Consider the following 22,627-nt stretch of genomic DNA (forward strand, 5'->3'; position numbering starts at 1 on the left):
TGATGTCACGAGACCTGTCGAGGATTGCGAGTGACAGATTGAGTGACGATTGTGAGTGACGTGACGTGACAAAAAACGCAAGGTTTCATAGTTAACTGCCACCTCATAAATAATACACTTTTTAGTACGCTACTTATTCTTAGAGAAAACTTGCAGACGGTTGTGCCCACTGCATGCTTGTCACAGTGACATCAGGCATCCTGCGAGGCCACCACGGTGTTGATAACCGGGGTCCTTCCATAAACACACTTCGTGAAGACGAGTGAAGATGGCGGACGTGTTGAGTGTTCTCCGTCAGTACAACATCCAGAAGAAGGAGATCGTCGCCAAAGGAGACGAGGTGATATTCGGGGAGTTCTCCTGGCCCAAAAATGTCAAGACCAACTACATCATCTGGGGGTAAGGCTCACTTTGGACGGCTGGAGAAATGCGTTCTGTAGGCCTTTAGCAACAGCAGGCTAACGACAGGCTAAGTAGCAACTTAGTGTTACGAGTACGACTAGGAGGTTAAAATGCTTGAACTTTTCCCCGGTCCCTTATTTGTGTTTGTATAATAATATCTTATGGTATCTTAGTGTTGGGCTCCAGGTTACACCACTTCTGCTGTAAGTGTGTAAAGTCCATACGAATACGGGTTGTGCCTGTCTGTGAAGCTATAGACGCAGTTAATTATTTGCGATTTAAAAGCATAGCTCGTGTTGTGTTGCTTGCGAACGGGGGTATCAGTAATGTGACGTCCTGATTGTCCTCATGGATGTTGGTATGAGGAGGACGTCTCGGGACTAATGTTGATGTTTGCAGCATCCAGATCAGAAGAAACGAACTGTCTGATCTAACTTAACTATAGCCCCTTTCGGGACCCTAGTTTACGTTTCTGTATTTGGGACGTCCTGAAAAGGGCCAGGGTCTAACTTGAGTTCGTTGCAGTAGTTTTTCTTTTCTCCCAAAACTGTAATGGATCATGGAAGGAAGAAGTTGGGAGGTTTTTACCAAAGCACATTTACCAGGTGTTTCACACAGTGCCACGTGACCTATAATGAAAGGGCTCATCACCTTACTCCTGAGTACACTGATGTTTAAGGTTGATAAATCAATTGACCCCAAATGTATCACAATAGCATTCTGTGCTACTGCAATATACAAATTGCAGAGACTGCAATTAATTGCATAAGAGATGGTGGCCCAAAATGGACTTGTACATGTTTTAAAGTAGGTAATGTTTGGTCCATGAATCAAGTACAATATTAATTTAACTCTTACTAAAATGGACCATAGTCTAGGATTGGCTCACTGGCTAGAAGTCATATATACTATACTGTAGTCAGTGTACTTTACGTCAGTGCTGACAATCTTACACTTGCTTGACCTTGACCAGAATAGATTTGGGGTTCAACACCTTGAACGTTTGTATCACCTTTTGTTTTTGTCAAAGCTTAGGAGGCTTTCTAGTTATCCCCTCGAGTAAAACTTGTTTTATGAATTCTGCTATGAGTGACTGTCATCTGGCCGCTCACTCCTGAAATGTCGGTGTTTTAAATAATAATAAACACTGTTAGAGCTAAGGCTGTGTGCAGACTTCTCCTTCCCTGTATGCATCTGCCTTTTGCCCCGCACCAGCGAGGAACTGGATGCGCGCAAGCTGCCTGTTTTTTAAACTATATATATATAAACCAACAGAACGAAGCTTAACTAATTGCAAATTAACTAATTCGCAATATTTGTCTATTATATATTTTTCCCAAATCGTGCAGCTCTGATATAATTACCTAATAGAGTAGTTTTGGTTTACTTTTTTCTAGTATCTCACAAAATAATGGTGACTCCAGAGTCCAAACCTGTCTTTTTAACTGTTATCTCTTCTGTTTTCTTCTTTCAGAACTGGAAAGGAGGGGCAGCCAAAGGAGTATTATACTCTTGACTCAATTTTGTTTTTGCTCAACAATGTGCATCTCTCTCATCCATCGTATGTGCGAAGGGCTGCTGTAAGTCACTTGGAATAATTATTTCTATCGGCATATGGCTTAATTTCAAATGAACCTCTTTCCTTATGCCAATCAGTTATGATGAAAATAAATAGAGGAATTGCACTCATGCATTTTATTTTCTTGTTTAAAATAGACGGAAAACATTCCAGTCGTCAGAAGACCGGATCGAAAGGGCCTGCTGTTCTATCTCAATGGCGAAAGTTGTAAGTGATATTTGCAATGACTATTGAACTGAATGTCAGTGTACTGGTTCTGTTTTCACAGTGTAGCTCTCCGGAGCTAATTTGATCACTGCTGGTGCCAAAGTTCTTGTGCACACTTTTGTGGAATTCATTTCAGTTCATATGATATCTGAGATGTACATCGGAACAATGCCATTCCCAGGTGGATTCAGAGAGCCACATGATGTGGTTTTAATTGAGCTATAGTTTCAACTTGTTGATTGTATTGTAGTTTGGTGTTGTGTACGTTGTGAGGCTGTTATACAATAATTCTGTGGTTCTCAACCTGTATCAGTGGACCTAACTTAGTAGGCTATGCTTTAAGTTCTTATTTATTGGTATCACTTTTTAATATTAATGTTACCATTAACATCTTAGTTTGACTATTATTGACAGAGTTCACTTACAATATTGTCATGGCCCCGGCAAACGGCTTGAGAATCATTGCAATAGTTGACAGTTGTTGTCGGGTTAATGGGTAACTGACTCCTGTGTCTTTTTTTTCTACAGCTACTTCAACAAGCATCGACAGAAGTGCCCCCATAGAAATAGGTCTGCAAAGGCCAACGCAAGGTATACTAGGTCGTGTAATTATTGCAGAGAATTCATAACTCTGCACCTTTTGTCTACTATGTTTTGATCCTTACTAAAATATCAACTATGCCACCTATCTAACACTTAATCCAGGAAAGTTAATGGCTGCTCTTTTTTTCTCTTTTCCCTTCTCAGTCAAACGAGCAGCAGATGAAGTGTCATCTGAGGCTAAAAAGCCAAGGGTTGAGGTAAATGGACACCCCTTTTTTATTGTTTTGCTTTTCTGCCTTTATTGATAGTATCAAGTGAAGATAGACAGGAAAGAGGGAGAGAGAGAGAAGGGACGAGACGCGCAGCAAAGGTCGTTATTAACGGGACCCGAACACACAGCGTGCTGCCAGGCCAAAGCCCACATTTGGCACGCCCTGGACACCCCTTTTTGATCTGATAACTTGGTATTCATCCATAGGGTTTATTCATGTCACTCGTCTCGAGCACTTGTCATGGCTACTCAAACCTTAAAGTGTGTGTGTTGCTGACAGATTATACAGAGTAATCCATTTTAGTTTAAATTCCTCAATACTTCTGTGAATGATTTGGCTAGAGTGCATCCACAACATCACTGTTTGTTGTTCTTTTGTGTATCGTCGTCAGATATATCACTGCATGTAACTAGTCATGAAAGTCATAATGCCAAACAAATGATTCAGCTGTTGCCAGTGAACAGACCAACCTAAACAGAATTTATTGCACTTCCATAAAGTCTAAACAAAGCGCGTATCTGTATCCCACAGCCCCATTTGGTTCATATGTCAGCTGACTGCAGCGAATGAGACTGAATAAAACAAAAACAAAAAAAAACACAAGATTCTTTTTACTAAGCCATAACGTATCCTTTAGTGAATACAATATTTTGATTAATCTGTATGGTAGAGTTTGTTAATATAATGCACAACTGTGGTGGTTTGTAGTTAGTTGGTCTCCCTGATCTTCTATCTATTTAAATTCTATGGTCGGGTTGGATCAGGAAGGTCTAATAACCTATGCCCAAACGAGCTGTCCTTATAGCTCAACAGGTGAAATTTCGGCTTGGGAACAGAGTTTGAATCCCAGATAGGACTTGAAAGTTGTGGATTGCAGCTTTAACCATATGTGGCAATTTGGCAAAACAACACACTCGTACAGTAAGCTCAAGCACAGAAAAAATACTTTTTAGTTGATATATTGTCACTGCTAATTTTGTTGGATGACTGAAGCAATGATATCCGTTAAGTTGAATTGTGAATTAAAAGACTCCCATGTTCTTGTTCTTTAGGATGAGGAACGGGTACGTCTGGATAAGGAGCGTCTCGCTGCGCGTCTGGAGGGCCACAAAGAAGGCAGCGTGCAGACTGACCAGATCAGGTACCTGTGCTTTCATCCTGACATCAGTGCTTTTAGATCAGGGGTGCCCAAAAGGTAGATTGTGATCTGCCACTAGATCACAGAGGCTGTTCAGGTAGAGCACATGACATGCCCTAAAAATGTACAATTTAAATATTACCAAAGAAAAGGCATTAAGGTAACTTGATTGATTGACATTTAACACCCCGAGTGCACAGGACGAAGTTCATCGTCTTTTCAATTAGTAACGCCCAGCGCCCAGGACAAAGATTGATCAAAAGGACAGAGATTATTCATAGCAAAACTGATCGCGTCGCTCTACAGGCTGGGAGCGTCTGTTGCGGAGCATTTGATGTTGCGCAACAGTGGGACTTGAAGAAGAAGAAGAAAGCGAGAGCAAGCACGTAATTCCACATAATAGTGTAACGGTTGCACGGTTCAGGAAGATATAAACTGTAGGAATGAATACCAGCACTCACGTTATATGTTTAGAATTCCATTCGTCTGTTGGAACAGTGGGACAGTTGCAACAGTGGGACGTCATCGAAAATGTCCCCCCCCCCCCCCCCCCCTGTTTAGCTGACGAGACCAAAAATCGTTAATAACTCTTGATCTAAATCATCCCGTCCAATTCTAAGCAAAGATGGTACCCCAACTTTCACCAGCTGTCATAAATTCCCCTAGGGTGGTTGAATATAAACCAACGTGGGATATGTTAGTAGACACCTTTACAAAAACATTGGTGAAGAAAATTCTTGGTATTCAGATTTGATTAATATCCCCTGACTAAAGGCTTTGTTCAGCCTGTATATAAAAAAAAAACATTTAACGCCAGCACTCATGTTCTGTCATTGGCCCGGGAACCTTTCGGCTTTATGCCTTCTATGCTGATTAACCCATTCTGACCTGAGATCAGATTCATACGAGGTTTCCACATGGACACACACTGGTCTGATTAACCCATTCTGACCTGAGATCAGATTCTAGAAATGTCAGTCGCTCTTTGATTTTTCAAAAATAGCAGACCTACAAGCTCGTATCGCGCCACTCGGTGGCGCGATATGAGCTTGTAGATCTGCTATTTTTCAATAGCTAAAGCATAACATGATGCCAACACCAAAATGGGTGCCCGTTCAGAATGGGTTAAGGCATATACACTTGTCCGTTTACCATGTTGCCGTTCAAGTATACTATGAATAGTTTAGAATAATCTGAAATATCTTCGCCAGGGCAGTAGAATATTGATATTCAAATTAGATGTTGATCATTTTCTAGAATTATTCTGTTACTTTTTGGAGCTGTGCAGTGCACCCAAGACATATGTGTCATCGTTTTTGTTTCTAAGTTGTGTTCCTTCTAGTTTGTTCATACTGCATTCAAATCCAAATTAATTCTCATATCTGAGATTTCGGACTGATCATCCACACAATTATTTGCGTGTATTCAGACATCACCGACTAGTAGTAGCAGTAGTTTCTAGGGTAACAGTGTAATGATGTTGACTTAAGTATAAATGCCGAAAATAGCTGATCTACAAACTCACAAGGCCTTGCGATGCTTGTAGAGCGGCTGTTTTCATTGGCCGTCGCCATCGTGCGACAAAACAAAGTCTTGAATCTAAATATTGAATATTGTTGAGTGTTTGTTTATAACGAACGAGTAGTCTTGAATGTAAAAAAAAATATCTTGTGTTCATTCACTATGAACTGACAACTTAAACGCTATAAAGTAAACTCGCATGCATAAAGGATGGGCATTAATAAGCTTTGAGCTTCAGCCTAGAGCCCTGTGTGGGAGTGTTTTATTAATCCCACTCCCACCCGCTCCCTTTGGGTTTCTGATAACTCCCGCCCACTCCAGCAATGATTTCATTCTTTGACCGCCCGCAGTGACCGTCTGTCTGCCGCTCCTGCCCACAACAAAGAATTAAGTCCCATTTAGTTGGTCCTGCTCCATCCCGCAAATGTATCGTTTACTGTAGTCCTGCTAAATCAGCAGTATTTCCATTTGAGGCGTTTACCCAAGCAGAATGACATTGAGCAGGCGTGCACGAGAGAGGGGGGTGTTTATTTGTGAGGAGTTGCTCACAGAGGGAAAGTGTTTTGCGACAGGACATATATTATAGGTAGGCCTAGTTTGCGATGTCCAGCACAGTAAGATAAATTACGTTATTCTTAGACATATTCATATGTCTGAGATATGTCATAACTTGCTAAAGCAAGGGTTGTCGAAAGTGCAGCCCACCCACAGCTTCATACCTGAATAGAGGGTATACGCATGCATAAAGCGAGTGGCAAAGTGAGTTAACCCATTCTGACCGGGCACCCATTTTGGTGTTGGCATCATGTTATGCTTTAAGCTATTGAAAAATAGCAGATCTACAAGCTCATATCGCGCCACCGAGTGGCGCGATACGAGCTTGTAGGTCTGCTATTTTTGAAAAATCGAAGAACGACTGACATTTTTAGAATCTGATCTCAGGTCAGAATGGGTTCATCAGACCCAGTGTTTGTCCGGCGGAAACCTCGTATGAATCTGATCCCAGGTCAGAATGGGTTAAAGGTTGTTTAACGTCATTTAATACAATCGGATGGTACTTTTCAGTTTGGATGTATGGGCTGTCACGGCCAGAAAGTAGTGTTTTGTCACTTAGTAGGCATTCCCGCATAACTCGCAGGTACGACGATACCCTCTATGGTATTATTGCTACAATTCTGCCCAAATTTGAACTAAGGAAGAAAACTTAACCCATTCTGACCTGAGATCAGATTCATACCAGGTTTCCACTGGACAACACACTGGTCTGATTAACCCATTCTGACCTGAGATCAGATTCTAAAAATGTCAGTCGTTCTTCGATTTTTCAAAAATAGCAGACCTACAAGCTCGTATCGCGCCACTCGGTGGCGCGATATGAGCTTGTAGATCTGCTATTTTTCAATAGCTAAAGCATGACATGATGCTGACACCAACATGGGTGCCCGGTCAGAATGGGTTAAACGAGTGTATTAAAATCTTTAACTATAACAGAAATAAAAACTTATCTGTGCGTCTTTTCATAAATCTGAACACGACCCTGTTTCTTCCCGTGTCTCCCAGGTCGTTGTCCGAGGCCATGTCTGTGGAGAAAATCGCGGCCATTAAGGCCAAGATCATGGCAAAGAAGCGCTCCACCATCAAGACGGATCTGGACGACGACATCACCCTGAAGCAGAGGAGCTTCGTGGATGCAGAGGTGGACGTCACCAGGGACATCGTCAGCAGAGAGAGGGTCTGGAGGACCCGGACCACCATTCTTCAAAGCAGTGGCAAGGTCAGTTCAAATTTACGATTTAATTTGGTTTTTGGCATTGAACATTGCAACAAACAAATCTGTTTGCCTTTTTAACCCATTCTGACCTGAGATCAGATTCATACGAGGTTTCCGCCGGACACACACTGGTCTGATTAACCCATTCTGACCTGAGATCAGATTCTAAAAAATGTCAGTCGTTCTTCGATTTTTCTAAAAATAGCAGACCTACAAGCTCGTATCGCGCCACTCGGTGGCGCGATATGAGCTTGTAGATCTGCTATTTTTCAATAGCTAAAGCATAACATGATGCCGACACCAAAATGGGTGCCCGGTCAGAATGGGTTAAGTAGGCTTTGTGGGCGGATATGACGCATCCACTATACAAAAAAAAATGCCTGGTGCCAGTAATCAAAATGGATAATGTGCTATATGACCAATGCATCCATTGTGGCATGTTGTGAGCTTGTACATTGGCTATTTCTGCTCTTTTTCAGCATATGGGTTTATGCAGATGAATAGGAACAATGCTGACGATTATGAAAAGTAATTGCGGTCAAGTGATTGTGTAATAATGGTGACGGGCCTACTTCACACAGTTGTGTCCTGTCACACAAAATATGGTATGGCCGAAAGGTAGATCGTGATCTACTAGTAGATAGGGCATTAACCAAAAAAGTATTATTTAGTCGACTAGCAAAACGGTAGTCGACACTGTAAATCGATACAACTACAGTGTGTAAATACTAGGGATGCCAAACGACTCATATTTGGCCAATCGACGAATCGAGGCCAAAAATCGACGTGTCGAACGACTTTTTTCCTTTTTTTTCTTCATTATTTTTATATTTTTTTGTTGCTGCGCAGCAGTTGAGGAGAACGCAACTATGCATTCCTTTAAGCAACACAACTTCTGCAGCTGCATCCATATGTTTAGAATTTGCACAATGATCAAATCCCAATAATAAAAAATAAACTTTATTTTGTAAACAACGAAACTGAAGGAGCAGCGGCGCTATCGGCTAGCCGCTAGTCCCAACTCTCAAGTGTCTGCAGCCTGTCACGAGTAATGAACTGATACGAGACGCACGTTGTTCCGTATTTTAATGTCGGGTCGGATAATAAATACAGTATAAATGACGGCGGGATTTATTTGACAACTCTGTCCTGCTTTCTTCACGAGAAGAGAAGAGCGCTCACCGCTCAGAACAGAGCAGACCTGTGGCTGTCAGCTCACTTTACGGCATGTGTAGATGAGCTGGGTCTGGGAAGCTCAGAGCTGCAGCCATTGGCTCATGATACGAGCACACGACCAATGGGACAGATCATTCAGTGTTGCTAAGATACCACCCCCCACCACACGCACACACCCTTGGACGATGGGGTCCACAGCGCTCTGCTCAAAGTAAACTTGCATGCAACGAGTGGCACTGACTGACTGAAAAAATAATAATACAAATAAAAACGATTTTTCGACTCATACGTTTTGAGTCGCGGGAGGCATGAGTCGATAATCGAGTCGATTTTCAACTTTTTTCAACATCCCTAGTAAATACTTTTACTATTGGTGCGTTTATTACTGTATTTTGTTCAACAAGTTAGATTGGAGACATTTTGTCGTGTCGTCCGGTACAGTAAAGTATAGCAGGAGTTCCTCCTCAGTTCTGCCCAATATTATCCAGTTTGGTGACATTCACACTACAGTAGCTCTTGCCGTGATTTCATGTTTATTTTTCTTATTCATATTTCTTCATGCTTGTCCAACAAAAGTGCAGGCGTTGTTATTAAAAACAAACCGCTATGCCGCACGATCATAGTTATAATAGTCGCGATGGAGTGAAGACAGTTGATCATCTGTTCCGATTCATAGCCTGCTAGCTATAGCAAGCCTAGTATGTAATTATAACCTCCTAGCTTGCAGCTCCTTCTAAAGCTATGGACCAGAGCTAATCATAACCATTATAAAGACCAAATTAACTGTGGTTGTAACTTTTAGGGTTGTATTGAATGAAAAACATCGCATCGCGCTGTCCTCTCCTCCCCGCTCCAGTCTCTACTGAACATTGTGAAGTTGTGAACAACGTAACATGCTATGCTGCGCCGTAGAATGGGTCTTGCGCATCAAAAATAGCAGATCTACAAGCTCACAACGTGTCCATCCGTGAGTCATTGTGGACTTGCAACTTTGACTTGACTTGTAAGTTAGCTGATGTGAATTTCGAGAGTATTCTATCTCAATGGGATAGTTCCAATGTTTGGAACTATAGCCCATAGGCACCCGCTTTGCGGAGAGATCAAAGTGTGTCGCCACTCTCTTACTATTCAACTCGGCCTGCATTCACCAGCCCCGTTTTGCAGTTAATCCTTCACCCGCTGGCCGTTTCAGAACACGGTGTTTTAATGCTTGATTGGATGGGGGGGAAAAATATTTTACCGCCGAATAATCGACTATAAACCAATTTTGATGGTAGTCGAGTCGACTATCAAAAATCCTGTTTGGTTAATGCTCTACCATTAGATCACAAAGCCTGGGCAAGTAGACCACATGACATGCCCCTAAAGTAAGTGTGTGTGTGTGTGTGTGTGTGTGTGTGAGAGAGATATAAAAAAAAAATTATCTGCCACTTTAATTAAGGTGACTTGTTTGATTGACATCAAAAGTCAGCTCAAACCCACAAAGCAATACTTTTTTCAAGTGTCAGTATTACAAAGTTATATACAAAAAAAACCCTACCAATTCCATTTCCCATTACATGTGTGTTTGTCTTATACAGTATGACGCCAACCTCAGGTACAGTTTAAACTATTTTCAGTAATGGAAATGCTGGGTAGATCTTGTTGAGCTGGTCAAAGTAGTTCTCAAGTCAAATGTGTGGGTACCCCTGCTGTAGAACAATGGTTCTCAAACTTTTTCATGTTGAGGACCCTTAAATTGATATTAATTAGGCCGTGGACCCCCATCTGAAAAGGTTTTGCTATTTGTCAAAATGTTTGAATAGCCATCATATAAATAATGGATACATTGGCTGCTTGTCATTCACTACTATTTATTTTAATTATGTATTTAACAGGGACGATGCACATTCATCAACACGTCATTTTTTCAAATCGATGGGTAAATGGGCCAGAGTTAGCCAGAAGCTAGTTTTCATCTATAGTCCCTGAGCAGCAGTCCCTAAGTGGTAATAAAAGTATCCATACAAAAACATACAGTACAAAACATAGTACAGGGGACAGAACAATTATAGAGAAAAGTGATAAGTGACACCAGTGACAAAAGGAGCTAACAATGACTCGTGATTACAGATTTGGTTTGCTTTAAGCCACCTCTTAAGGTTAAATTTGAAGATCAAATAGTTGGAGGTCTCTCTTACTTCTGTGGGGAGACTGTTCCAGTGATGGGAGGCTCTAACAGAGAAGACTGTTTTACCAAACACACTACATCTGGTTGGCACTTCACAGTCCCCTCTGGTAGTTGCCCTGGTTATTCTGGCACAACTGTCCCTTCGATCTATAAATTGTTTCAGTGATGGATGTTCAAGTCTGTTTAAAATCTTAAACGTGAGACAAGCATCTTCTGCAAAGTACCTACCTTTGCTGGGTGGTACCCACTGGAACCACCTCAAGGACTGGGTGGTACCCACTGGAACCCCCTCAAGGACCCCACTTTGAGAACCAATGCTGAAGAATGTACTGTATGTCATCAGTATGTCATCAGTAATTACTAATTACTGTTACTCATTTGCACGGCTGTGTTTGTACACACACACTGACAGTTTGTCATACATTAATCTTTGTTCCAGATTAAATACCAGTCATGAATCCACATAACCCGTCAGATGGGTGGGCCACCTGCTTTTTGTCAGAGCTGCAGAGCATGTTCATTTTAATGATCGATCAATTGAGTGTTCCTATTTATTTATTTTAAAGGAAAATAAATACCATGACATATTTATTTACATATGTATATATTTTTTATATTCATGTTTATATAAATTTAATCTTACCATGCTTTGCTAATTTATTTGCCGACCCACTTGAAATGTCCTCGCCACAGGTTGGTTATCCCATTCTGAACGGGCACCCATTTTGGTGTTGGCATCATGTTATGCTTTAGCTATTGAAAAATAGCAGATCTACAAGCTCATATCGCGCCACCGAGTGGCGCGATACGAGCTTGTAGGTCTGCTATTTTTGAAAAATCGAAGAGTGACTGACATTTTTTAGAATCTGATCTCGGGTCAGAATGGGTTCATCAGACCAGTGTGTCCCCGGCGGAAACCTCGTATGAATCTGATCTCAGGTCAGAATGGGTTAACTCACTGCTATAATAATGAACCTTTGCCTGTAGATGGCAGCACTGCGTCAAGATGGATTTAGCTCTCTGGCTGTTATAAACTGACATGCATACATTGTCTTTGTCAGGTGGAAACCTGACAAAGCTGTCCAAAATTGCTACTTTTCCAGATTCAAATAGAAAAAGGCCATAAGTATGCTTTTATGTGACGCTGTAGTATGATCAGGTAGTTAACAATTTTTTTTTTAAGTAATTGTACAGCTAGCTCATGGAGCTTGTAGATCAGCTATTTTGAATATTTTGGAAAATTAAGTGGAAATGGTTGATTGTGTGGGATTTTAATTAACAGTTTGACTGCGGAAAACGATTTATCAGACTTTTAATCAACCCCCCTTCACTGCCGAGATTGTTGTATTACCTTTAGAGCATACGCTGAATTATTTGGGCTTTTAATCCGCGAAAATCCAGCAAAAAAAGCTCCCCTGGTTTGTTGTGATCCGATCGTACCATCCACCATCTTGGTGCACCCGGAAGACGCACACAAGACCCGTCTCCATGAGGCGTTGTACCCCATTCAGTTGCATTGGCCTCAATTTCCCAGAAGCCCTAGCAGCCCACAGCATGTGACGATTTCCGTTTTTTTTTATCACAACAGATGCGCCTACTCTCTTTCTCCGCGGCGAAGAAGAATTTTCTTTTTTTTGTTTACATTACGGCGGATTAAACACATAAAACAAAACTCGCGTATGTCCGATATGGCAGCGACATTAACCTGGAGTAATCCATTCAAAGCACGGAAACTGTTAAAATGTAATACATTATTCTAAGTGTTAACAAGAGCCTGTCCATCGTAACACGGGTTCTATTCCATTTCTTGAAAAGTAACAGTTTTGAACAGACCTGACGGCCACAAGATAACGTTTAAATTAATCTCCAGTAAACTGCTGAAATGTCAACCCGTACATACATTGTGTTTGACATCCTCTGAATGTTTTTTTCTGTGTGGCTGGAGGTTTTTGACAGTCTCTTTGTCTCGTGTCATTTCCAGAACTTCTCCAAAAACATCTTCGCCATCCTTCAGTCTGTGAAAGCCAGAGAGGAGGGTCGCGCACCGGAGCAGAGACCAGCACAGAACGCCACCCAAGTGGTGAGAACAACCCCCACCCAACCTCAATGGCTTCCAGGGCCAAAGACCTCTTAGCTGAGCGAGAGATGACACAGGGACCACCACTACATAACATTGCGTTTGCAGATTAAACATTTCCAAAAATGGCAGATCTACAAGCTCACATGCCATTTTTGGCAGATTTCCCCCCCAGAATGGGTCATCTAGGTTTAACCCTCTAACACCCGCATTAATTTCTACTTGCAAAAAATAGATTTCAACCTTACTACTACTTTGTACTACTAGGACTAAGACTAAAAAATATGTTAAAAAAATAAAAAATAAAGTTTGATGAAAAATGTATAATAATTATATAATAATATTATAAATTAATAATTTACATTTTGGGGATATCTTTCACAATGAATAAAACATGTTCTAGACATTCTAATGATCACAAAACAACATATATTACAATTATTTTACCTACTTTTATTAGGGTAAAGGTCAAAAGTCTTAGGTTAAATGTTCAAAATCGCACAGAGTCCAGACATTTTTTATTTGTGTGAATTTCAGCCTGTGGGGGGTATTTATATGCAAATATCATGACCAATGGCATTGAAATGGCATTGCAATGAACATCACTGATGACGTTTAGGTAAAAAAAAAAACAGAAAAAAATTATAATAATTTAGTAATTCAATAAAATAAAATTGTTGCTAAAATGCAACGCTGGTTCTTAGAGGGTTAAGGTTAATCTAGGTTAATATAAAAATAGGTTCCTATGGCCTAAAGATTTGGTGGACCCCCTAGGAGTCCTGAAACACCTGTTGGAATATCATCAGTGATTAATTGGTTCTCAAATGTTTTTAAATTGAAGACTTTGAGAACCACTGACCTAAATGGAAATGGCTTCTAGATGATTGGCACTAAAACAAATTGTAGAAAATGGATGAACAGTCAGCAAAAATACCTCATCTTAATTCTTATAGGTTTAATTCTTCTGACCTACTGCTGTATGTCAAAATGATATGGGGTTTTAGTGGTTAAAGGTATATTCAGTGATTTCACTCAAAAAACCTTAGGTTTCGTTTTTGGCTGTGGGACCCAGCCTTTCGTCCAATCAGGATAGAGAGTCAAAAACGAAACCTAAGGTTTTTTGACCCCCAGGGGTTAACTGGGGACAGTGAGGAACTCCTTATATGGCCAGCACACTCTATAGTAGGGAGGATTATCACAACAAAACAAAAAAATAAGTGATATTTTAATTAAGTGAAATCACTGAATATACCTTTAACCGTATTTGTTATATAAAAAAAATACATTACCACTTTAATTAATTAATAATTAAATCCAGGTGAAGATATTGTAAAGGCATTTGGCATTCCAGACGTGTGCTTTTCTGCTAAATTAATTCCAACACGCCTCATGCTCAGCTAAACGCTGTCGCTGATGAACCTTGCAGAGAGCTCTCTGGTGGCTCCATTAAAAGCTGCTCCATGACTGTATCATTCCCCCCCAAGAAATGGACCTTGAAATTAACTGAGGGTCTGCCGTCAGTCTGCCGTCAGTGAGCCAGCCATTATTAAACCCTTTACCAAGGGCACCGAACAGGCTCAGAACTTTATTCACCACTCGGTGTAATGTGTTGTGTCCAGGACCCCTTCCATTAGAATCATGTGTTTGTTTGTTTTTTGTATTTGTAGTATAATTATTTAAGGAGCACTTGAGCCTTTTTCAATCTTATCTTCGGATAATTGCTCCTTGGTAATTCTCAGAAGATGGCACCATTTCCATCTGCTCGACCGTGTCTCATTGGTGGACTGTGGACAAGTCAGAAATCTGCCTCTGCCGTCTTCAAAGGCAGTAGAAAGCTAATAGAACTTCCAACCTTTCTCTTCCTGGAAAGTTAGCATTCTGAAATAGAATCCATTGTTCTTGCATGAAAACAATATATAGAGCTGAGCTGTCCACTTTCCAACCATTAGACACAGACTGAGTAGACAAACATGGTACCAAAATGGTAACTGTGTTTGTTGTGTCCAGGACCCTTCCATCAGGAACAAACAGCCCGTCCCAGCTGCCTACAACAGATACGATCAGGAGAGGTTCAAAGGAAAAGAGGGTGAGTCTTTAAAAACACACACACATTCAGTGAAAATAGCACATCTACAAGCTCACATGTGTCACAATGCAAGCTAGTTGGGGTTTTCTTTGGCTGAGTTTTGGAGGGAATTGCTGGTGCATCCTAGTATAGGCACTTCGGGACCTGGTCAATAAAGTATGTAGGTTTTAAGTGTTTTTATGCGTTTACAGTGAATTTTAGCAATTTGCATTTCAAAATATCTGCAATCTTGGCCCTTAAGTGAATCGTCCAGAAGTGGGTGCAGTGGTACAACAGTACTATTTACTGTGGCATTTGTGGGTAACTGTCTGAAGTTCATGTAGCTACGGTAATTATGCTAAGCTTTGTAGTGTTATTATTGTTGGTCGGGTGGAAACCTCATGTCACGTTTGGAGATCTGCTACTTTTGATGCTTTTGTGTGACACTGTAATATGATCAAGTAGTGCAGTATTCATTTATGGAAAAACATAAAAAAATATGGAAATTGAAGGTTTCTGCCTGACCATGATATTAAACATCAAATGTGGTGGCATATACAACAGGGCTGCAACTATCAATTTTCTTCTTAGTGATTATTCTATCACTATTTATTATTATCTATTTATTATGGATTTATTAACTGGTTCTAAATCCTATTCTCTCGCCAACCCCCAGAAACGGAGGGTTTTAAGATCGACACCATGGGAACCTACCACGGCATGACCTTGAAGTCAGTGACGGTAAGAACTGTTGCTCCACTGTTGTTAAACCATACGATAGGAACAAACAAAGTCCAATACATGTTGAAACGATATATAACTTATACAATTGGGGTGGTTGTATTTTGTCTCTATTGAGATATTTCTAGGTAAGACACCATCCCTTTTCTAGTTTGACACAAATTTTTACCTGAAGGTCGAGATTCAATTCATCCCCTGAGCAAGCAGGCAGGCTCCATTGACTCAAAGGTAAAAATGTCAGCAGTTGTGCAGGAGACCCAGGGTCAAATCCGGGGTGGAAGAGGAAAGTCACATAGTGCAGCTTAAAGGAAAATGTGGGGGCTACATACACGTATTGTTTTAAATGAGTAACATGACTCATGTGGAAATCAGATTCCAATCTGGATGTGGCTCAGATCTGATTCAGGCTGGATTTGGCTGCCAGTGTGAATGGGGCCTAAGAGGCACAACACACAATAAACATTTCCCTCTATCTCTTAATTTGGAGTTTAGCTTCAAGCTTTTCTTTTTTTGTAAAAAATGAGAATAAGAACTATGTACACTGTTCACATGTCACTGTTCACATGTCACTCTTCATATGACCACCGCGCTCTGACTATTGGTGCGCCACCCGTTCAAAACATATCAAAATAAAGGGTAGTGGGTCGCACACACCAAGACTGCAGTTCAAATAGTTTATTTCATATTTGAAACAAAGGACAAACGTTTCGGCTATCCAGCCTTCATCAGTGTGACACTGATGATCAGACTCAAAACTTCTGATTAAGCAGCATGAATGGCAGGTTTGCGTTGCTAAATATAAGCATCTCAGCATTTGTGGCAGTTAACCTGTTCCTCTACTCATCGATAAGTCCTGCTGTACTGAAAAAGACGCTCGCTATCTACGCTTGTGCATAGGCACACAGAGATGTGGGATCGTGCTGCTTGTGCGAGAGAGGAAATCGGCCTTCATTGGCCTTGGCTTGATTGTGGTTTATTTCGTTTCTTTATCTATTTTTTACAACTGGCTCCGACAGTTGAAAAGTAATCTGTGGTGATGTTGCGTTGCTGTCAGCAGCTTCATGTTGCCCATCTTCAGCCAACAGTTTATTATACATGGCATGCAAACCAGTCTGTGGTACGTTCGGTGGGGGCTCGGAGCCGCTCGCTGCAGAACTCTCCTCACCAACGCCGTTGCACCTCTGCAGTGGCCGGGCCCAGGATGTCAGAAAGCAGCCTGTGTATCTGTTCTGTGGCTTGAGTGCGGTGTTGCAAAATCTGTCTTTATATACCTTATTATTAGAAGAAAACAAAAGAAAAACATAGCGCCCGGCAATTTATAGTAGCAGAGCACTTTTACTGACGGACCGGATGTTATCCCGGATGTGGCTGTAACAGCTAAATATAGCCAAAACACTCTAGAGCCGATCGACAACAAGGGGAGGTATGATTTAAATCTAACACGACTAGCGACGGGACCGCGGTGGGCCGTCTAAGACATGATCTTTTCTTAGAATTGAACGGGATGATTTAGATCAAGAGTTATTAACCTTTTTTAAGATTTTCGGTCTCGTCGGCAAAACGGGGGGGGGGGGACATTTTCGATCACGTCCCACTGTTTCGCAAAACATCGAATGTTGCGCATCAGGCGCTCCCAGGCTGTGGAGTGATGCAATCGGCTTTGAAATCAATAACCTCCGTCTTTTTGATAAAACTTCGTCCTCGGCGCTGGGTCTTACTAATTGAAAAGGACGGTGAAATTCGTCCTGGGCGATCGGGGTGTTCATTCATTCATTCATGATGGATTTCATATGTTTTTTTTTTGATTAGTCATGGGCTTGCCTGGCTTCATACAGTAGCATAGTCCAAATGTGTTTTAACCTTTTCTGACCGGGCACCCATTTTGGTGTCAGCATCATGTTATGCTTTAGCTATTTAAAAATAGCAGATCTACAAGCTCATATCGCGCCACCGAGTGGCGCGATACGAGCTTGTAGGTCTGCTATTTTTGAAAAATCGAAGTGCGACTGACATTTTTAGAATCGGATCTCAGGTCAGAATGGGTTCATCAGACCAGTGTGTGTCCGGCGGAAACCTCGTATGAATCTGATCTCAGGTCAGAATGGGTTAAAATCGAAAATGAGGGATATGCAAACCATCCTACACTACAGTATACGAGTATAGACACATTCAGAGACGGGTCCCCTGGTCGCAGCAAACTTATTTCCTTTAGGCGGAGACAACATTGCTGCAGTGTAAACAGTCAGCTGTTCTACTGCATTGAATGGGGAAGTGACTGATGTTAGTCTGCTCAAACGTTACTCTTTTACCTGCTTTTTACTAACACTTATCTTTACAAAGATGCCCAGAACATCAGAATGAACCTGTGTGTAGTTTATGGCTGCTCCAACAGTAGTGGCAAAATTCAACTTTGGAGAGAAACGGAATGCCGTTAGATGAGTTGGCTGAGACGAAGCAGTGAAAGGTCCTGAAGGATGCATAACGTCTGTCTTACACAATATTTCTGTTGTATGAATGAATGCAATGCTACTGTACTTTATAGCCTACCTCATACTTAATACTAAATGCTAAATGCTTAATAATAATATTGTATTACTATCATTAATGAGACATATTACTCAAGACAAGTACAGATCAGTGCAGTGTAACAGTGACATCAAATAGATTTGGGATTTATTTGACACATTATTGTTGTTATTAAGCATATAAAGTACAGCAGCCTCAAACTACACAGGTTCATCGTGATGTTCTGGGCATCTTTGTAAAGTTAGTGTTAGTAAAAAGCAGGTAAAAGAGTAACGTTTGAGCAGACTAACATAAGTCACTTTCCCATTCAAGGTAGTAGAACAGCTGACTGACGTGACTGTACACCGCAGCTATGTTGTCTCTGCCTACAGGAAATGCGTTCGCTGCCACCAGGGCACCCGTCTCTGAATGTGTCTATAGCGCAAGTTACAACACAACACTATTAACTTTTAAGCATAGCTCCATTTATCAAACAAAGCTAGATGAGCATAATAATCTCTCTCTCGCAGGCACGCACACAAGTAGTTCTCATCTTGGATCGAGGAGTGTTGCGATCGTGTACAGGTGCTCAGATTCAATGGTAAATGGTGCATTTATATAGTGCCTTTATCCAAGGCGCTTTACATAGATTGTGCATTACATTCACACAAACATTCATACACCGATAGCGGCGGAAACCATGCAAGGCACCGACCAGCACCTCAGGAGAAATTAGGAATTGACACTTCGACACCAACTCTGGGGGAGCCTGGGTTCGAACTGGCAACCTTGCGGTTACCATCCAGCCACTCTACCCCTGAGTCGCGGGACAATTTCACGATAAATAAAATCTCCAATAATATCAGGGGTTGCCCTTCGTCATATTCTACTTGCCCTAAGGTCATGGCCACTTGCCCCCAAAAAATATCGCGTAAATTACCGTAAATAATTTTACTTTCTACTGCTTGCTTGAAATGTTTCCTTTTCTATTTGAAAGGAAACTCAAAAAGTGGTCTTACCCTTTAAGCAAAACAGTCACAGAGGTTCTGATTTTGCCCACTTCAATGCGCTTCTGAGAGTACACAGGTGGAACCCATTAACGAGTGACAGCTAACGAGCAAGCTACACTGTCTTAGCTGCCTGCCAGCAAGCTCACAGAGACATTGGGAAGCATTTTTGGTCATGCCACAAAAAATATGGACAGTCGTACAGGTGCTCTCAAATACCATAATTTTTTTGGTGGCTTGAAAAAAACTCATGGCTCATTTTGCAACCTATTGATGAGCTCGCAGATCAGCTGTTTTCGCGGAGCGCATGTCGCAGCCACTTGGCGGTGTGTGTGTGTGTGTGTGTGTTGGGAGAGACGAGAGAGATTGATAAAGAGAGGGGGAGACGCGCTGCGCTCCGATCACATTCAAGACGGATATCTCGTGTTGTAAAGACGGCTGTATCCCCACTCAAAATGCACACCTACCCGGTAGCAACCTTCACCTGCCGGACCTTTTTTTTCTTTTTACTTGCCCCGGGCAATCGGGCAACCGTTAGTGTCGAGCCCTGAATATGAATTGTAAGAGTGTGTAACCTTGCCATGCTCTGTTGTAGCATGTCATTGCTGTCGAGCCAAAAACCTCTTATCTCCATATTTTAACCCATTCTGACCTGAGATCAGATTCATACGAGGTTTCCGCCGGACACACACTGGTCTGATTAACCCATTCTGACCTGAGATCAGATTCTAGAAATGTCAGTCGCTCTTCGATTTTTCAAAAATAGCAGACCTACAAGCTCGTATCGCGCCACTCGGTGGCGCGATATGAGCTTGTAGATCTGCTATTTTTCAATAGCTAAAGCATAACATGATGCCAACACCAAAATGGGTGCCCGGTCAGAATGGGTTAATGCCCTACTTGATCATACTACAAAAGTATTCACAAAAGTATTAATAGTAGAATGAACTGAGTCACGTCACGTTTTGAGCTTGTAGATCTGCTACGTTTTTTTTTATTTTTTTTTATCCTGAACAGTTTTGGACATGAGGTGTCCACCCCAGAGAGACGATATGTTCGAGGGGAATAATGAGAGACTGTGGGCCGGGACTTTTCACACACCACAGTGGTTATTTTGTATTTTTTTCCAGTGAAAGTTTACGATGTCCTCTGCGTCTGATCTTGGCAGTGTCCAGACTAGTGTCCCATCTCGTGTGTGTTGCGCCGATCATCGCATGGCAGTGCTGCAGCAGCGGCAGCTTGTTGTCTCTCCGAGGCATGTTCAATCATGTCGAGCAAGCTGTACAATCGTGTGGCTTACATCCATTATCGGTTTATGTACAAGAAGATTTAACATTGTTTGGAGGCCAGCACAGCTGTGGCAGTTGGAACGCTACAGTGGTGGTGGAAAAAAATGCTGCTACTCGATTGAGCAGACGACTGACGCAGTTTACCTCAAAGTCACTTGCAACTCAAGGTTTAAAGTGCGTGCAAAGCACTTTATGCATGGTATGGGGACACCTCAGCCTCTCACATCCATGTTTTGTCTGGAACAAAGAGTTATGGTGTGGTGATTGAGTCCAGTGTGTTGAGTGAAAAGATGCCGTGTCTGTAAGACAAATAATTTCCGATTCTGGTGTCATAATTTTGAGCTGCGACTGTAATCGCAGTAGTCAATATGATACACTCTGCTATTTGAGGCTCTACTCTTTAGTATTTGTCTCTTGGTAGAGCTGGTAGCACTGTTGCGGCCACAATGGAATTTGGAATTTACTCGCCACCTAAATCCATCTTTGTCAACCACAGAAAAGTCAATATATTTGCTGCTGCATCTGGGTTATAGTTATGGGGAAGTGGGCCTCTGATCTGGGATATAGTTATGGGGAAGTGGGGCTCTGATCTGGGATATAGTTATGGGGAAGTGGGGCTCTGATCTGTTCTTTGTACTGCATATCATGAGGATTCCAGTTACAGCCTTCACCTTTGTGCACTTGTTTCTGAGTTTGAGCTGTTTGCATACCTCCCCATTGGTGTGCACAGTACACAGGCGCCTTTCAAACAGATGCAGAAGCAAAAAAAAAATGTAGCTGTTGAAAGACTCATACGTAGGATGTACCTTTCAGTGAAGTTTCACCACCAATAAATAAACCAGTGTTTCATTTCTATTCTGCTCTGTTAAAAATATGTCTAGTACTATCTGTGTATTAAGGAGGTGCTTCTAATCTATTAAACAGGGCTCATGTCAACTTTGGCTACTAAGCTAGCAGCAACTGTTTGATTTAGCTCGCAGTGGCCAGATGATAACATGAATGTCTAACATCTGGTGCACTTTGGCTGCTGCTAACGGGCTACTGCTAACAGCCCACAGAATGCTCCGTCTCCAATACCATGGCCTTCTATCGAGCAGTTGTGAAATGTTGTTGCAAAGCTGAGGTGCCCCTCAATGCGTTCCCCTCCATTTTTCACTACCAGTTTCATTTTGTGATTTGGACTTCCTATCTGAACGCTTCCACTCTTGAAAGAAAACTTCAGTGACGTTGGCCATTTGATATTTCACTGTTTATTTGGCACTGACAATAGCTTCTGTAAACCGTACCCTAGCTTTCTAGTTCATTTCTTACATTTGTATCTTGTCCTGTATAAACTCTGAAGGCTCAATGCAAGCTTTGATAAACGATTTACAACTTCAGATTATTGACACATCACAAGTTTAAAACAATGGGTGAAATTATTTTGTGCAAGCTTTTTGTGCTGGTTTGTAAAAAGCTGGTTTGTGCAGAATCTGTGGAATGACAACATTATAAACCTGCTTTCATTCTACGACATTCATTTTTTGGCATTTCCACAATACATAAAAGAGGTTTATAGAAAATTGACTTATTTTTCTTTTCTCCTTTTCTAAATCTTGAAACGGGCCCTTGGTACCCAATGGTACATCTTTGTTTCTTACTACTTTACTCTTTCCTAGTGTATATGAACTCTCATGGCTCAGTGCAGGCTTTAACCCATTCTGACCTGAGATCAGATTCATACGAGGTTTCCGCCGGACACACACTGGTCCTGATGAAAACATTCTGACCTGAGATCAGATTCTAAAAATGTCAGTCGTTCTTCGATTTTTTTCAAAAATAGCAGACCTACAAGCTCGTATCGCGCCACTCGGTGGCGCGATATGAGCTTGTAGATCTGCTATTTTTAAATAGCTAAAGCATAACATGATGCTGACACCAAAATGGGTGCCCGGTCAGAATGGGTTAACTTCATATTATTTTTGTCACATCACAAGTTGGCAACCAGGTATAAAACAGTGGGTGTAAATATGTTGTGCAAGCCTTTTGTGCTGGTTTGTAAAAAGCTGGTTCGTAGTACAGAATCTGGAAAATACAGAACATGTTAACAATTGTCTTTCATTACACATTAATTTTGTTTGGTGTTAACAACATACATAAAGATTGATTCATAGAAAACTGACAT

The 22,627-nt window shown here is 41.4% G+C and overlaps 1 protein-coding gene across 2 annotated transcripts in view; it reads left to right on the forward strand.

Annotated features, from left to right (window-relative positions):
• The first annotated feature begins 263 nt into the window (after nt 1-263).
• Nucleotides 264-22,627, forward strand: part of cdc73 (cell division cycle 73, Paf1/RNA polymerase II complex component, homolog) — a 63,711-nt gene continuing 41,347 nt past the window's right edge. For both annotated transcript variants that reach the window (XM_083781312.1, XM_083781311.1), the window contains exons 1-10: nt 264-399; nt 1,877-1,982; nt 2,119-2,188; nt 2,717-2,779; nt 2,936-2,988; nt 4,056-4,144; nt 7,223-7,436; nt 12,761-12,859; nt 14,864-14,942; nt 15,598-15,662. In XM_083781312.1, the coding sequence (XP_083637438.1) occupies nt 269-399; nt 1,877-1,982; nt 2,119-2,188; nt 2,717-2,779; nt 2,936-2,988; nt 4,056-4,144; nt 7,223-7,436; nt 12,761-12,859; nt 14,864-14,942; nt 15,598-15,662 (969 nt within the window). In that variant the 5' untranslated portion in view covers nt 264-268. The remainder of the gene's footprint in view (nt 400-1,876; nt 1,983-2,118; nt 2,189-2,716; nt 2,780-2,935; nt 2,989-4,055; nt 4,145-7,222; nt 7,437-12,760; nt 12,860-14,863; nt 14,943-15,597; nt 15,663-22,627) is intronic.

Source organism: Protomyctophum parallelum (assembly GCF_964188405.1).
Source record: "Protomyctophum parallelum genome assembly, chromosome: 14".
In the NCBI taxonomy this organism is placed as follows: domain Eukaryota; kingdom Metazoa; phylum Chordata; class Actinopteri; order Myctophiformes; family Myctophidae; genus Protomyctophum; species Protomyctophum parallelum.